At 35.0% G+C, this 17621-nt stretch overlaps 2 protein-coding genes across 2 annotated transcripts; one reads left to right on the forward strand and one right to left on the reverse strand.

Moving 5' to 3' along the window:
• Positions 1–933: 933 nt before the first annotated feature.
• On the reverse strand, positions 934–3340 carry LOC111398937 (patellin-6-like). The gene is made up of 4 exons (XM_023026109.1): positions 2467–3340; positions 2191–2315; positions 1742–1883; positions 934–1419 (listed from the first exon to the last, which is right to left on the reverse strand). The coding sequence occupies exons 1-4, from the start codon at positions 3208–3210 to the stop codon at positions 1156–1158; spliced, it is 1275 nt and encodes a 424-aa protein (XP_022881877.1). The 5' UTR covers positions 3211–3340; the 3' UTR covers positions 934–1155.
• Positions 3341–11041: 7701 nt separating this feature from the next.
• Positions 11042–12519, forward strand: LOC111406525. The gene is made up of 3 exons (XM_023035938.1): positions 11042–11688; positions 11758–11865; positions 12054–12519. Exons 1-3 carry the CDS (start codon positions 11042–11044, stop codon positions 12517–12519), a joined length of 1221 nt encoding a protein of 406 aa, XP_022891706.1.
• Positions 12520–17621: the final 5102 nt, after the last annotated feature.

Genomic DNA, 17621 nt, shown 5'->3' on the forward strand with positions numbered 1-17621 from the left:
AAAAAATCAATTTTTTTGAGTAAAAAATCCCTTACAAACAGGCTGTTAGGCCATCTCCAACCCTACACCAAATTTTGCACCAAATCTTGCACCAAACTAAAATTCATATCCAATCATTACACCAAAAATTACACCAAATGAACAGTGTTTTACCATTTTCTTCCCTTTTTTTATTCTTTATAATTTATTTATTCGAAATATTATTTATTTAATTATTTCATAAATACATAAATTAATAAATAAATAACTACGTTAAATTACGAAAAATATTAAATTCATTAATAAATATAAAAAACATAGAACAATTAATAAAAATACTACAACAATGAAAATATGAAATCATGCCATCAGAAAATAGTACAATGCATTTCGAATTTGAATAGACGATATTACGAAATAGCTAAATTTTTGCAATTTAATTCTCAGAATTTATATGTTCATCCCACAAATGATTGATTAATGCATTTCGATTAATGCACTTTTAATGTATCCTTTTTTTAAAAATAAAATTAGATTATCGTATGTATGTCGCTATTTAATATATTTCTTGTTAACTTTAATAAATAATCGTGTTTGATGCATTTTAAATTGTTTTTGTCTCTTAATTAATTTATTAATTATTATGTCTTACATTTAAAATTTATTTTAAATACAAATACAAATAATATTAATATTAGTATTAATAAAAAATAATAATAATAATTTATTGTATTAAAAAATATATAACACAAATGACATAAATACCCTCAACAAATTTATTTGGAAAATGTTAAATAAGGACAAAATGAACATTTTACACTTTGCACCTATTTGGTGCAACACTATTCACTTTGCACAATTTTTCATCGAAATGGTGCAAAATTTGGTGTTGGATTGGAACAATTTTGCACCAAACAATGGTGCAATGGTGTTGTGGTTGGAGATGCCTTAGAATTGTTACCAAAGACCATTTACATTTTTCTTCTGCACTGAGTTATTCATTATTGTACCAACGTACAAACATGATAACAGTATAGTACACTACTATTAGAGGAGTAGATATGCAAAATATGCAAAGAGAAGCAGGTAAAAAAGGGGGAAAAAAAGAAACAAATAAAAGCCCATAAAGAAATAAAGAAAAAAAGAAAAAAAGTAAAAGAGAGTTCTTTCTGGATTCTACACGATTGATGTGGATTTTCGGACAAGATATCGATAAGCAGCAACTTTTCTCTTGCGAGAGGCGGTGTTATCAACGGAAAGCACCATTTTTCCAGCTTCTCTGGCCGTATAAGAGTTGCAAATTGCCTCTTCATTGGCTGCAATCCTTCTCTGTTTCTCCACGGCAATGGTGTAGCTGCCTTCAGCAATGGGAACAAATTCAGCACTGTATTCCAATTCCCAGCCACCCACTACTATCTCCCAAGATATTGTTGCGCCAGCCTGCATTGTAATCCACAAAAAAACAATTTGGTATCAGATAAAGTGTACAGACAGCTTCACTGGTGCCGAGACGGCACCACCTGATTGGTTGTTTTAACCTTTTTTTGTCTAAATTCCAATGAATTATTTCCATGTGGCACTATGTAAACCCATCTATGCATTTTGCCTAACACTGTTCATTTGGCATAAGGAACTATCTAGTGTAGTCGATAGACCTAAAACTTGTTCAACTACATCGTTTAAAATCTTAAACCATTCAAACATGAAAAATCTATTTACTTGTGTTCATATCTTCCACATAATTTTAATAATAGATTATTACCTCAATGCCCTCAATTTGTATGTTTACTTTCTCTCCTCCTTTGACAGTAAACTCGGATGCTGATTTTGGTGAACCATTAAGGACATTACTGGGTCGACTCAGTCCACCATACTGAACAGGGACATCTTCTGGCCTAATAAACCTGATCAGAATATGCAATTCAATGGACTACAATCAGCAGAGAGAAGCAAATTCAAACAAGAAAATACCCATACAATAAATTCATCCAGCACATAAAACACATAATGCTTGGTTTTAATCTTGTCTAGTGTTGTCCAATCTGCTCAATTTTCGTTTCATGAATGGAGAATACAAACGCATACAAAACAAAAAACAGCGTTAGTAGATGTCATCATCTGTATCCAGGGAAGAAAAAGGATAAAGAAAATTAGTCTAAATGTTTGAAATAATTTAAACAAGATAAATGCAGAAGAGTTTGAGATACTCACTTGAAAAGTGTCTCGGCAACATTTCCTTCCTTGGATATTACAAATTTGCTCTTTGTTCTTTGAGTGAGAAATGGACTAAACATTGAATACAGGAGACTAAAGTACCATGGCACATTGATAAAGATCTACAAAAACAAAATCAAAACCATGGAATCCAAGAAAATAGTACTAAAACCACAATCAAAATCATTGCGTTCAATTAACAGAACCCAAAAAAATAAAAAATAAAAAATAAAAAACTCTATAAAAATACAGTAAGAATCCTAGGTTAATTACCTTGCGGGCAACCATTTCAGGGTAATTATCTTGAAAAAGAGATAGAATGTGATTAGATGCAACTCTGAGCTCTCTTTTGGGCATGTCTTTGAGATCAGTGACCTGAATAATGGAGTTAATCCCACCAGGTTTAAAATGAAGTAATTTAATGCCTCTTTCAAGAACTTGAACTCTCCATCTCAAGAATTTCTTTAGCTTTTCATCATCTCCAAAAATCCTCTCATACATTTCTTTATCTTTGAAAACTCCGTAAGCATTGTAGCAAACCGGATGCCCTTCTCTGTCATAAGCGTGCATATATGCCACAACCCCTTCAAGCTCCTTAAACCCCAAATCTTCTTCCAGAATGCCATCAGTCTCAAAATCTTTCCTCCAAGAAAGACAATTTTGCAACATATTCAGTGTATCTTGAACTTTAAAATCCCTCGCACGAAGGAATTTCAAGAGAATAACATCAGCCCTTTCATCACCTCCCAAGAGTGGAATGCCCCACATAGAATCAAGCCTATCTGACGCAGCTATGAGCTTATCCTTAAGCTCCTGAAGAGCCTTCTTTTCAGATGCCCTGAGGTGCGAAATGAAGTATGTATCTTCTTTAAATGAAGGGGTAATCAGCGTGGCTGCTTCCATTAAAGAAGTAACAAATTTTTTCTTCGAAGGTGATGGCTTTGGGGAAAACTCTGGAGTCTGAATCTGATCTTGAAGATTGATAATTTTTACTGAAGTAGGCGATGTGGCTTCCATTTCTCGAGATTGAAATGAAAGCCCAGGTGGAAATCTTTGTCTAAAATTGCAGTGTGAACAAGAAGTGGAGTAAAATGATAGAGTGAAAATGGTGGTCTGTTTAAAATTATTGGTGTTGAGGTGACGGGATTGAGCAGTGTGGAGTTAATTGTTTCAATGGTTACAGAAGTTAGGTTCACGTTTTTAATTTATCACTAAAATTTAAAATATCGAGTTTTGATCATTGAACTTAGATTCATATTTTCGATTGTTCATTCAACTTAGGTCTATATTTTCGATTGCTCATTGAAGGTTAAAATATCAAGTTTTGACGACTGAACTTTGAAATATACCGTACATTACTCATTAATATAAATTTTGAATTTTAAAAAATATCGAATTTATAGTTAGTAATGTATAACATTTTTCAAAGTTGAGTGAGTGATGTACAACATTTTTCAATATTTAGTGATCAAAATTTGATATTTTAAACTTTAGCGAACAATCGAAAATATGGATCTAAGTTCAGTGATCAAAACTCAATATAAGTTCAGTGACCATTAGAACAATTAACTCAGCAGTGCGTGTGCAATTTGAAGATTTTGAATGTGAAATGTGAACTTCGAAAAGCAACTTATTTAATAATAATAATAATAATAAATAAATAAATAATGCCCTTGTTTGGACTTATTTTGAAAATAATGAGATTTTGGGAAAAAAAAGGTATTTTGGAATATTATTTTTTGAAAAAAAATATGTGGTTAAAAATAAAGGAAATTTTTTGATTTACACGTAATATAACTTTATTGAAAAATGTGTGATTGAAAAAAAAAATCGAGCCTAAACAACAATTATAGCACATTTTATTAAATTTTAATAACTTAATAAAAAGTTAAAACCGTAAATTTCATGAAATATATTATTAAAATTGAAGTTTGAAAAAATTAATAAAAATTTGCAAAGTTCGTGTAATGATAAACAGACAGGTAGAAAGACATGGAATAAAAAAAAGGAGGATGTGTCAGCAAAATGTTGGCTTTTTTTTTTTATTTTTTTTATTTTTCAAACTCTCCAATCATGATCGACACGTGTGCAACTTATTTTTAACATTGTATTTCACCCTGTTTCTGTAGAAAACTCGCAAAGTTTTATCAAATAAGTTGTCATCCCTAACTCACCTTGTTTGAGCCTCATTTTTTCCATTCTTTCTTAGACCTCGTTTGCTGTTCAAAAATTCATTTTTTGATCGTTACTTAACATAGTTAGCATTCATTTTTGACATCTCCATTTACAGGTGGGACCCACCTTTCAAGCTAACAATCAAAAAATTAATTTTCAAAATCAGCACCAAAACAGGCTCCCATTATTTTTTCTACAGTACTTATTTCCAACAACTCATTCTTTTTTAACCATACGTTTCCATCAATTTATTATTTCATAATATATTATAAGAAATTAATGGGGCTCAAACACGGCCTGAGTTATTTGTACAACTTTTGTTGATAATTTTGATATTATCAAAATTCAGGCTATTGATTTAAAAAATAATTTTTAAAATTGATAAATGTGATGTTGCCGAGTATGAAGTTATCAACTAAAGTTGTCGATCAAAATTGTACAAACAGCGTGATTCTTTGTTTTCTTTTCTTTTACTACTTTTTTCTAGAGAAATGTGTATTTCCTTTTGTAAAACAACTTCAATACGTGGGTAATTGGGTTTGAGTTTTGGAAACTAGTGTTTTTTTTTTTTAAGTCCCGGTTTGTTTTTGTTAAAATTAATTTTAATAAAATGTATATTTAAAAAGTTGATAGAAATTGTGAACTTCATAAAGTGTGGGACTAAAATTAATTATTAACTTTAACTTAAATTTTTATCAATTTTTTTTAACTAAATCAAGTAGACAAAGTTTTTATAGTTGTGAACATTTGTAAATAATAAGTACAAATTTGAGAGTCTTATGATAAATTATAATTTAACCTTATAGCTCAATTTCTCTCCATTTTCGAGTTACATTATTAAAATACGAAGGGAAGGAATTTGTACAGCTTTATGAATATTTTCAGGGGAAAACTGCTGCAGCGGTTCCTAACTTTTTCGTTTTTTGCACACTTTTACCTTAGTTTTCATTTTGTACCAGCGTAGGTACCTAACATTTCATAAATATACACCTAAAGTCCATTTGGAGGGAAATCGTTCAAAACATCGTCAGTTGACTCGAAAAATTCTTTGAACTATCTGCTACCGCAATGATTTTATTGGATGTTGATACTTTCTGGACAGTGTTTTTGAACGGTTTTATTATATTTTGATTCCTTAATTTTTCTTGTCAACTGATGGTATTTTGGACTGTTTCTGTCCGGATGGACTTCAGGTGCATATTTATGGAAGGTCAGGAACTTCCGCTAATACAAAATGAAGGTTAGGGTAAAGTTTGTAAAAAGGAAAAAGGTTAGGGACAGCTGCTGCAATTTTCCCTATTTTCAAGGTAAATCTATACTATGCTTTCAATCTCATACAAAGAATGCCAAGTATGTAAAGTCTAAGATTGCCTCGAATTTGCAATTGTTCTCTTTATCTTCTCTTAAGTAGGACTTCACCTCAATGGTGAGACTTCGTCTTAAAATCAAAGTTCATTGCCTTGCATAAATATTTATGCTTGGACTTGAAGTACTATTGATGTGTCACCTTGGTTTTATCTGCTTCAGTTTCAATATCACTTCGACTCCAAATTATTGGACGCCTCTTGCTTCATTATTTCTTTTGCTCCAAATCCTTGGACGCATCATCAAAACATCAATCAAAATCGAATACTTAATGATTCGGCCTTGAGCTTGTAACACTATCGTTATGCCTATGTTCTTACGGTGACAAGCCGCCTCTCTGAACCACCTTTTTGTAAGATCATTAAGTCTTTTCTAGGAGATTTAACACATTGAAATAGTCAAAAGTTGTAATCTAACGCATTGAATAACTTTTAGCCCTTGTCTAACATAATTTTTCTTGGAAATAATGAATTTTTGAATAGTAAATTTTAAAATAATGTATGATTAAAAAGTTTTGAATTTACGTGAATAATATTTAATTGTGAAAATGTGTGGTTCAAAATGAGTATGAGCAAAAAATTAAAAAGAATAGTTATCAAACAAGGGCTTAATTTGACTGATGTGATATCTCTACAAGGACAAATCCTCCCCCCTTCCCGCCTATGATGTTGTGTGAAAAGTTACAATGCTACGTTGGTTAGAATGTGACATCATTAAGCTTGACCCATAAGCTGTTGGAATGAGGGCCTCTCAACCTCTTTCTTTTGCATACAAATTAATCACACTTGGTGCTGTTTGAAGGTAATCTCAAATTGGTATTTCTCACTCTAAAAATCCAAACTCTACTCTCGCACTTTTTTTATGTTCATATTTTTCCCGTACTAAAATTTTCGTGTCCATTTATTGACTCGACATTAATGATCCCCTTGTCTTTGTTTCGAGAAGCATCAATATGCATCTTGTAACTCATATGTTCAAGTATACAAGTAACATACACGTGAAAAGAAGAGAGGTAGAGATCTTTTGATGTGATGGGTCTCAACAAAATTCGAATATCATCAATATCTATTAAGCATTCCTAAAATTATTGTTTTATTTATTAAAAAACTCAATGTGCTTAGTTTTCCTTTCGAAGACTCAATATTTTATATATTCGATAAGTTTAGTTTCTACTTGACATGGATTAAACTCTTAATAAAAAATTAAAGGGGTGTTTGAGCCACATTATTTTGGTAATAATGCATTCTTGAATAGTGCATTGATGGGAAATATGTGGTTAAAAAATAAGGAAAATTTTTTAATTTGCGTGTAATATTATTTTATTGAAAAATGTGTGGTTGAAATAATGTCAAATCACTGTTTAAGAATGTATTTTTTTTGGAATAATGTGTCTCAAACAGGCACTAAACAATTTTAATCATTCTTTTCATTAATATAGAATTTTTTATTTATGGTGTGTTTGATTTCGAGTATGGAATTCACATGAAAAGAAAATAAATTATAAGTAATTGAATTGCCTAAAAATTATTTGTATAGAAATTATCAATTAAATGTAATTGATTGATTTTATTTTCAACCTGAAAAATGTTATACTTATCCATTTTTTATTAATAAGTAGGTGAAAGAAAGAAAGGATAGATGAGAGAGAAAGCGAGTGAATTATCTGAAAAATAAAACATACTCTCCCTAAAAAAATATTTTTCTTATTTTCAAGAAAAATATGGTCATGTGACCAAAAGTAAAAAAATATTTTTCATGAAAAAATATCAATCAAACCGCACAAAAGTAGAAATTTAGGAAAAAATGACATTTTCCATGGAAAATCTTGACAATCAAAATTCAGTCTTGTACTTTTCATCAACTTTTATCAAATTCTTCCAAAAATCTAATCTTAACTACACCAAACAGGTTTAATGACTTTATCTTCTATATTTCTAAGTAATTAAACCAAAAATATTTAATAGGCTGAGAATCGGCTCCACTGGAACATGAGCTGCGGCTTGAACCGACTACGAAGGGTAGATGTAGCCTCTGACGAGGATATGGTGGTAATGATTGGTCACAGCTTGGGATCAATGATGATTCGGCTTTTTCTTCGGCTTTAGCCCATATGATATCGTAGATAGATATTACAGTTAGTAATTGAGCCGACTTTTCTTTTTTGGAAAAATTCATAATCAAGAGTTCAAGTATTACATATTTCAAAACTAAAAACAAAAGTTTTAGATTTTTATTAAAATTTAGTTATAATTTAATTAATTAATTTAATATATTAAGGTAATTGATCTATGCATTTTGATCACAAATTAACGAGTTAGTTAATCATCTATTATTTTTAGATCACGAATCAAAAATTTTATAGGTCACAAATAATTTAACATTCACAGATCAAAAATTTCATGTCACAATTTGTTCATCGTTCAAAAATCATAAAAAATAATTAGGTCACAATTTATTTATCGATCACAAATCACAAACTTCATAAGTCACATATTATTATACAGTAAAAAATTATCAAATTATTGGTCACAAATTAACAAAATATCAAGTTACATATTATTTTTTTGTAACAATTTATTTTTTTTATTGGTCACATATTGTTTATTAGTCACGAATTAACCAATTTAATGATCACATTCAACTAAATCATTTATGACCACCACCTCACCATTGTCATCAGTCGCAACTCCATCTAAAGCTACCGCGCACCAACACCACCACCACTACACACACAGCATCACAGTAGCACCATCACCATTGCTACAACCACAACATTATAGAACCATCACCACTACACCCACAACATCACAAAACTTATCGCACCACTGCAACAACCACAGCATTACAGATCCACCACCACCTCATGAGTCTCGTCTCTACCACCATCTCACCATTACCATCACCGCTGCTGCACACCACTAAGCACAACCACAACCACCACGATCTCATCACATCCCACAACAATAACAAAAATCACAGTCAGAAATGTAAGATCTCCTTTACTTCTCGAAGATCTTACAGATATGCTTCACGCAGTGGTTGCCTGCGCTAACAGAGGCTAGGCCATGAAGAGATAACAAGGCGGCAAGGTGTACAACGAGGCGGTGTTCGTCTGAGTAGAACGAAAAGCGGTAGTTTGCATACAGTGTTCATCGGAGTAGAAGGAAGAGAGATAACGAGGCGCGGCGGTGTTAGGCTACTTCGCACAACTTCACTCCGATGGGTCTTTTCTGGTAGAGAGTGATGCAAGAATATAGAGAGAAAGAGAAGTGAGGGAGAAGAAAGAGGAAATTATATATTAATTAATTTATTTTTAAATATATTCATTAGTTAACAAAAAGATTTGATTTTTAAAATATTAAACATAACATATGATTTAAGAAATGAGATCCTTAAATGTGGTAGTTTCTATAATTTTTGATAAGTGTATTTTATACACTTATTTAGGCCATTAAAATTGAATATTTGTTAAAGAATTTGATGGAATATGGCTTAATCATATTTATATATTGTGTGCAGGTTACAATCAATGAAAGATATGAGAATAAAGAAAATAAGCGGAAAAAACGACTCAATTACATCAAGGCAAAATTTGGGGACTAGAATGCAATAATCCAAAAGTTGAATTGGATCAAAGAACGATGAGTTGAAAACACGAAGAGTCAATTGGAGTTGAAGAGAAGCTAATAGGACAAGAAATTTTGGAAAAGGACCAAAACACACACTTCAGAAAGTTTAGGGACCAAATTGGCCCCTAAAATAATTGAACTATGTGTACGCATGGGCCTGTAGGCCCTGCATACGCACGGTTGGAAAATTGAATTTTCGAAGCTCAATTGAGGCTACTATGCATACGCACCAAATGAACCATGCGTACGCATGGTTCAATTCCAAAAAAAAATTCTGTTTCCTTATTTTGTTTTGGAAAGTCTTGGTTTGAAATTTTTTGCACTATATTTATACTTAATGATTCGGGTGATGTCGTTCCTTTATTTTTCCTGTTTTTCATACATTAATATGCTAGGCTAGACATCTTTGTATTGGATGGATGACAAAACTGATTGACTCCTAGTTTTTAATTCAAAACCTTATGTTTTTATCTTAATTCTTACGTTGTGGTTTTTTTAATATGCATATCTATATTGTTTTAATGTTTACGCACCATTAGGACAATAAGTTGCTTATTCGTAGTGTTGAAAAACTCACAGTAGGTAGAACATTGTTATTGGAACGCATGACAATGAATGTTAGGAATAATATTTATGACGTGTGCGATCATGTGTGATAATCCTATACATCAATGCGTGTTTGCCATATGAATTCGGATTAGGAATAGGATCGTTTCGTGGTAATCATAGGTTTATTATATCTTGGGAAAGAATAGTAAATAAATGTGGAATTATTGATCTTCACAATTGCATGAGTTGAGATCATTGTCAGAGGTCGAGAATTAGAACTAAGAGTTGATCAGTGGCGTCGGAAATCCAATACATTCACTCATCTAAAATCTAAAACAAATTCTCATAAATTTTGCAAATGTTTAGTTATAGAACTTAATTAGCTATTCAAACAAACGTTAACGTTTAGTTAATCTCACGAATTTAATTATATCGAATACACTGGAATTAGACCTTATTCTCTGTGGGACGATAACTCTTTCATCACAATTATTACTTGTACAACGAACCTGTACGCTTGCGGGATTTTAACGAACAAGTTTTTAATGCCGTTGCCGGGGAATAACGGTGTTAATTTTAGTTATTAGATATTTTAAATTCGTTTATTTTTATTCTTATTTCATTTTTAGTAGTTGCTTTTAGGCTACCATTAAACAGCTTAGTTCTCTTGTGTCTTGACACTTTTTAAGCGACATTAGTTTATGCAAAATCCTGAGGAACCAGATCTCTTCCCAATAGATCATGAAATAGAAAGAACATTTAGAAATCGTAGACGAGTTCAACGTCAAGCAAGGAGAATGGCCGATAACCAAAATCAACCACAACATCAGGTCCAGCTTCACGAGCAAATACCACAACCAAATCAACCGAGAGCTATCCACAACGATGCCCCTGTCTTAGTTGGAGATTATGTCAATCCAATTCCTGCACCAGTGCAACCAGCTGCAGTATATCCTCCCTTTGGACAACCTAATTTCCACCTTAGACCAGATGTCATCAGTTTGTTCCAAAATCACTAAGACATCAAGTTCTTTGGAAAAGCCATAGAGAATCCTCATGAACATATTTTGGCGTTTCTTATGCTATGTGAGGTAATCAGTCACGAAGGAATATCAATATATGCATTTCGAATGAGATTATTCCCTCATACCTTGAAAGACACTGTAAGGGAATGGTTTCTTTGTTTACCACCTGGAAGCATTCAATCTTGGAACGATATGGTTCAAGAATTCACGATGAAATTTTTTCCACCTTTTCAAGTTCATCAAGTCAGGAATGAAGTCCACACTTTCAAGCAGAAAGAGCTCGAAAGCTATCCAGAGGTAAGGGAGAGATTCAAGAATTTTTTCAGAAAATGCCCCAGCTTTGACATCCCTAAAAAGGCTCAGCAATATCTATTCTACTACGGTCTAAAGCAAGAATTCAGAAATATGATAGATGCTTCTGCAGGAGGATCGGTGATGAAACTTGATGTGGATGAGGCATATGACTTGTATGAAAGAATAGCCGAGAATCAATCGATGTGGCCAACCGATAGGAAAACGCCAAGGAAGACAGCAGGACTGCATAATGTAGATGCAGTAACAGCACTGGCTGCACAAATGGAAGTTCTCACAATGAAAATGGATAATCTATCTCAGTCAGTTAATATGGTACATCAATCTCCACCGGTTTGTGAAGGTTGTGGAGCTGATCATAATACTACGCACTGCCCTCTGGCGTCTACACATGTTAACCAGTCTAAAGAAGTGAACTATGCGCAGAACTTTCAGAGACAGTAAAATAGTCCCTTCTCCAACACATTTAATCTGGGTTGGAGAAATCATCCAAACTTTTCGTGGTCTAGCAATCAGAGACAAGGACAAGGAGGTAACAATCAGAATAAACCACCGGGGTTCCAAGAGCAGCAACAACAGCAAGGAAAGAAACCGTCTTTAGAAGATTTGCTGGCTCGGTACATTATTAAAATTGAGACCAACTTTCAAAATTAACAGGCCTCAATCAAGAACTTGGAACAACAGGTGGGACAGATTGCAGCCGCGTTATCAGGTAGAGCTCAAGGGACGTTACCGAGCAACACCGAGACAAACCCTAAGAAGCAGGTCAAAGCCATAACTACACGAAGTGGAATCCAACTTCCAGAAATACATGTAAAGCGCCAACAACTATCACAGAAAAGACACCTACAACGGGTGAAGAGCAAGTTGATGAATTAGACAAAACAACAGAGAAAAATCAAATTGAGTCATCGGGCAGTCTACGAGTTAAGACAAGCACTCTTGTCAAAGCATATGTGCCTCCAATCCCATTCCCACAGAGACTGCAAAAACATAAGCTAGATAAGCAGTTTCATAAATTTTTGTATGTAATTAAGAAGCTATACATTAACATACCGTTCGCTGAAGCCCTAGCTCAAATGCCCAGCTACGCCAAGTTTATGAAAGACATCTTATCAAACAAGAGAAAGCTAGAAGACAATGAAACGGTCATGCTTATTGAGGAGTGCAACGCAATTCTCCAACACAAATTACCACCGAAACTAAAAGACCCAGGGAGTTTTACTATTCTTTGTAATAGTAGTAATTTGTATATAGATAAGGCATTATGAGATTTAGGAGCTAACATCAATTTAATGCCCTTATCTCTTTTCAAGAAACTACTGCAGTTAGCCGATAGGTCAATCAAGCACCCGTGAGGTATTTGTGAAGATATTTTGGTCAAGGTCAATAAGTTTATCTTCCCAGTGGACTTCATTATTCTAGATATGGAAGAAGATCAGGACTTCCCCCTCATATTGGGTCGCCCATTTTTGGCTACGGGAAGGGCTCTGATAGATGTGCAAAAGGGTCAGTTAATATTGAGGTTAGATGAAGATGAACTGACAATCAATGTGTTTAGAGCCTTCAAATTTCAGAATGAACTAGATTCTTGTATGCAGATTGACATAATAAGGAAAGCAGTGTCAGAGGCATTTAAACTTGATCACCTTCAAGATCCGCTTGAGGCTTGCTTGGTACATTCTTAGGAATTCATCAGAAAAAGAGGAATCAGAAGAGTGTGCACGTTATTTAGCAGCCATACGACCAATTTTCAAGCAGCCATGTTTGGAGCTCGCCGAAAGACCCACAAAACCTTTACCATCTATACAGCAAGCTCCAACTCTTGAACTCAAACAGTTGCCCATTCATCTGCGCTATGCGTATTTGGGGGAAAAGAATTCGCTTCTAGTAATTATCTCGAACAATCTTACAGAATCAGAGGAAGATCAGCTTCTAAGAGTACTCCGGGAGCACAAGACAGCATTAGGATGGACGATATCAGACATAAGAGGCATCAGCCCTTCGCTTTGCATGCACAAGATATTGATGGAAGATGATTACAAAGCTTCAGTTGAGCATCAACGTAGATTAAACCCGAATATGCAGAAAGTGGTAAGAAAAGAAGTATTAAAGCTTTTGGATGCAGGGATAATCTATCCCATATCAGACAGTCATTGGGTCAGTCCAGTACAAGTAGTGCCGAAAAAAGGAAGAATCACGGTGGTCCCAAATGAAAATAACAAGCTCATCCCTACACGGACATTTACTAGTTTGAGAGTCTGCATTGATTATCGCAAACTCAACAACGCCACTAGGAAAGATCACTTTTCCCTCCCTTTCATTGACCAAATGTTGGAGAGACTCGCTGGACATGCATACTAATTTCTTAGATGGTTATTCGGGGTACAACCAGATTCCTATAGCACCTGATGATCAAGAGAAGATAACCTTTACATGCCCTTGTGGCACTTTTGCTTATAAGAGGATGCCCTTCGGCCTTTGTAATGCTCCAGCCACCTTTCAGCGTTGTATGATGTTAATTTTCTCAGACATGGTGGGACATATTATTGAGGTGTTTATAGATTATTTCTCAGTGTTTGGAAAATCATTTAAGGAGTGCTTTGAACACTTGGGAAAAGTGCTGCAGAGATGTGAAGACACAAACCTTGTATTAAATTAGGAAAAATGTCATTTCATGATTCAAGAAGGGATTGTGTTAGGGCATTTGATTTTAGCACGGGGTATTGAGGTTGATAGAGCTAAGATACAAGTCATCGAAAAAATACCACCACTGGTAACAGTTAAGGGAGTTAGAAGTTTCTTGGGTCACGCTGGGTTCTACCGTCGTTTCATCAAAGATTTTTCCAAATCTCGAAGCCATTATGCAATCTACTGGAAAAGGGGCCCCATTTCACTTTTCTGAGGAGTGCTTGACAGCTTTCAACATCTTAAAAGAAAAATTGGTTTCTGCTCCAATATTGGCTTCCCCAGATTGGAATTATCCGTTCGAACTTATGTGTGATGCTAGTGATCACGCAGTGGGGGCAGTGTTGAGTCAACGAAAGGAGAAGAGTTCCCATGTTATTCACTATGCCAGTAAGACTTTGGATGAGGCTCAAATGAATTATGAGACTACAGAGAAAGAGCTTTTGGTAGTAGTGTTCGCTGTTGACAAATTTAGATCATACTTGATTGGGTCAAAAGTGATAGTCTATACGGATCATTCAGCCTTAAAATATCTACTAAGCAAGAAGGATGCAAAGCTGAGACTTATTCGAAGGATACTCCTATTGCAAGAGTTTGATTTGGAGATCATAGATAAAAAGGGGAGTGAGAATATTGTGGCAGATCACCTTTCTCGCCTCGAATTGCATGAGTCAAACTCTACAGTGGAGATCAATGAAGTTTTTCCTGATGAAATGCTTTTTCAGATTATCACTACACCATGGTACGCCAATTATGTCAATTATTTGGCTCGCCCGATCATCCCACCAGACTACTCCAGTCACCAAAAGAAGAAATTCTTCAGTGACCTAAAACACTACTTTTGGGATGATCCAATTCTTTATAGAAGGGGTCTAGATCAAATCATACACCGTTGTGTACCAGAGGTAGAGCAGCAGCAAGTGTCATGTCACTCTGCACCATATGGGGGCCACTTCGCAGCAACCAAGACAGCAACAAAGGTACTACAATCGGGTTTCTATTAGCCTACGTTGTTCAAGGATGCACATTATATGGTGAAACATTGTGACAAGTGTCAAAGGACTGGAAATATCTTAAGAAAGAACGAGATGCCTTTAAACAACATTTTGGAAGTTGAAATTTTCGACGTTTGGGGCATTGACTTCATGGGACCATTCCCTCCCTCCTACGGTCAACAATACATACTAGTGACAATGGACTATGTGTCTAAGTGGGTTGAAGCTGTAGCTTTGCCAACTAACAACGTGCGAGTGGTAACTCAGTTCATGAAGAAGAACATTTTCACTCGATACGGCACTCTAAGGGCAATCATTAGTGATGGTGGAAAGCATTTCTATAATCGATTATTTGCATCGCTGTTGGCCAAATATGGAGTAAAACACTGTGTCTCGACTCCGTACCATCCTCAGACTAGAGGGCAAGTGGAAATCTCCAATAGGGAGTTAAAGAAGATTCTCAAAGCTACAGTCAATGCTTCCCGCAAGGATTGGGCTAAGAAACTAGACGATGCACTTTGGGCTTATAGAACAGCGTTTAAGGCTCCAATTGGCATGTCTCCATATCGACTGGTGTTTAGAAGGACCTGTCATCTGCCCGTTGAGTTAGAGCATAAGGCATATTGGGTAACTCATTTGCTCAATTTCAATATGAGGGCGGCAGGAGAAAAAAGGGTTCTACAACTCCATGAGCTAGGGGAATTTCGTTTGGATTCATATGAGAATGCAAAATTTACAAGCAGAAAATCAAGAGATGGCATGACAGACATATAAGAGAGAAGGATTTTGAAGTAGGCCAGCAAGTATTGATGTTCAATTCACGTCTCAGACTCTTTCCTGGAAAGCTAAAATCTAGGTGGTCAGGTCCTTTCACAGTAGTAGCCGTGCTTCCACATGGTGCTGTAGAAGTAGTATCTCAGGATGAATAGAGAAGGTTTAAAGTGAATGGACAACAGTTGAAAGCCTATTGGGGAGGTGACTACTCCAATGAGAAGACGACCGTACCTCTTAATAGTGCAGAGTAGCCTGAGCAACAAAGTCGAGCTATAGACTATAAAAATAGTGCTTATTAGGAGGCAACCCAATTCTCTCCCCTTTTATTTATTCCGCTTTGTTGCATTAGATTAGGATTTTTTTATATGTTTTTTTTATTGTTTGGGTGTGTTCGATAGATTAGGTGTCATCCATTCATTGCTTAGTTGTTGAGTCAATGCACAGGTCACACAATTTAATATTTGTTTTACACAAGTTTAGGGAAGTTCAATCATTCCAGACATGCAATTGGAGGGCACCATGAATATCTAGACAAAAAAAATGAGATGTTAAAGTCATCAAGGTTGAAACGTGTAATTTTGGATACGAGAATGCTTACTTATAATCTATTGATTCCCACATCAATTGCACATTTTTCGATCATAGTGATAAAGGTATTAGTTTGGGAATGGAACACGAGTGGTCGGGTTCGTTTGAAACCAAAACGAACCTTTCAAGATTGGCGTTGAACTTCTATGTCATAATCGTTTTGCATACTTCTAAACTATATTATGTAAAGAATTCAGTCGGGGGTGGGTATGAAGAGTCAGTTATTAAAAAAAAGGTTAACCATGCACGGTTGGCAGATTGGCCATCTGAGGCCAATCTACTTTGGCTGTGCGTACGCACGAACCAAGCCATGCATACGCACAGCTTGGTCGGGTGAGGGTTTAAATCCCTCACCCACGCACATAGTCCCTTTGTTGCATTAGATTAGGATTTTTTTTATATGTTTTTTTTATTGCTTGGGTGTGTTCGATAGATTAGGTGTCATCCATTCATTGCTTAGTTGTTGAGTCAATGCACAGGTCACACAATTTAATATTTGTTTTACACAAGTTTAGGGAAGTTCAATCATTCCAGACATGCAATTGGAGGGCACCATGAATATCTAGACAAAAAAAATGAGATGTTAAAGTCATCAAGGTTGAAACGTGTAATTTTGGATACGAGAATGCTTACTTATAATCTATTGATTCCCACATCAATTGCACATTTTTCGATCATAGTGATAAAGGTATTAGTTTGGGAATGGAACACGAGTGGTCGGGTTCGTTTGAAACCAAAACGAACCTTTCAAGATTGGCGTTGAACTTCTATGTCATAATCGTTTTGCATACTTCTAAACTGTATTATGTAAAGAATTCAGTCAGGGGTGGGTATGAAGAGTCAGTTATTAAAAAAAAGGTTAACCATGCACGGTTGGCAGATTGGCCATCTGAGGCCAATCTACTTTGGCTGTGCGTACGCACGAACCAAGCCATGCATACGCACAGCTTGGTCGGGTGAGGGTTTAAATCCCTCACCCACGCACATAGTCCCCACAAATCCCCTCTTCACCCATACACGAGCACCCCTCTATTTATCCACAAATCGGCGCATCTTCCCCCTGATTTCTTCATCCCTTCACTTGGGCATTACACATTGGTCACATTAGAGTACCTTGTACATCAACATCATCCACTCAAACACTCCCAATTGCCAAGAACTCGAAGGTAATATACTTCACTTTGAACACTTGCGGGTTGCAATTTTTTTTTTCAATTTTCGTGCATTTTGATGAATTTTTTTTATTATTGTGGAGGTTGGGCTTAGATAGATGGTGGATTTTGTTCAATTTGATGTTAACATTGGTAGATTCATAACAACATAGGCAT

Source organism: Olea europaea, chromosome 1 (genome assembly GCF_002742605.1).
Source record: "Olea europaea var. sylvestris chromosome 1, O_europaea_v1, whole genome shotgun sequence".
Lineage (NCBI taxonomy): Eukaryota > Viridiplantae > Streptophyta > Magnoliopsida > Lamiales > Oleaceae > Olea > Olea europaea.

Bases quoted from the DNA above. Each gene is read 5' to 3' on its own strand.
- LOC111398937 (XM_023026109.1), bottom strand. From the start codon at position 3,210: ATGGAAGCCACATCGCCTACTTCAGTAAAAATTATCAATCTTCAAGAT. The intron at 1,884-2,190 runs GTGAGTATCTCA...TATTCTGATCAG, and splicing joins GTTGCCGAGACACTTTTCAA to GTTTATTAGGCCAGAAGATG. The intron at 1,420-1,741 runs GTAATAATCTAT...ATTACAATGCAG, and splicing joins TACAAATTGAGGGCATTGAG to GCTGGCGCAACAATATCTTG.
- LOC111406525 (XM_023035938.1), top strand. From the start codon at position 11,042: ATGAGATTATTCCCTCATACCTTGAAAGACACTGTAAGGGAATGGTTT. The intron at 11,689-11,757 runs GTAAAATAGTCC...TTCGTGGTCTAG, and splicing joins GCGCAGAACTTTCAGAGACA to CAATCAGAGACAAGGACAAG. The intron at 11,866-12,053 runs GTACATTATTAA...TCCAACTTCCAG, and splicing joins TTAGAAGATTTGCTGGCTCG to AAATACATGTAAAGCGCCAA.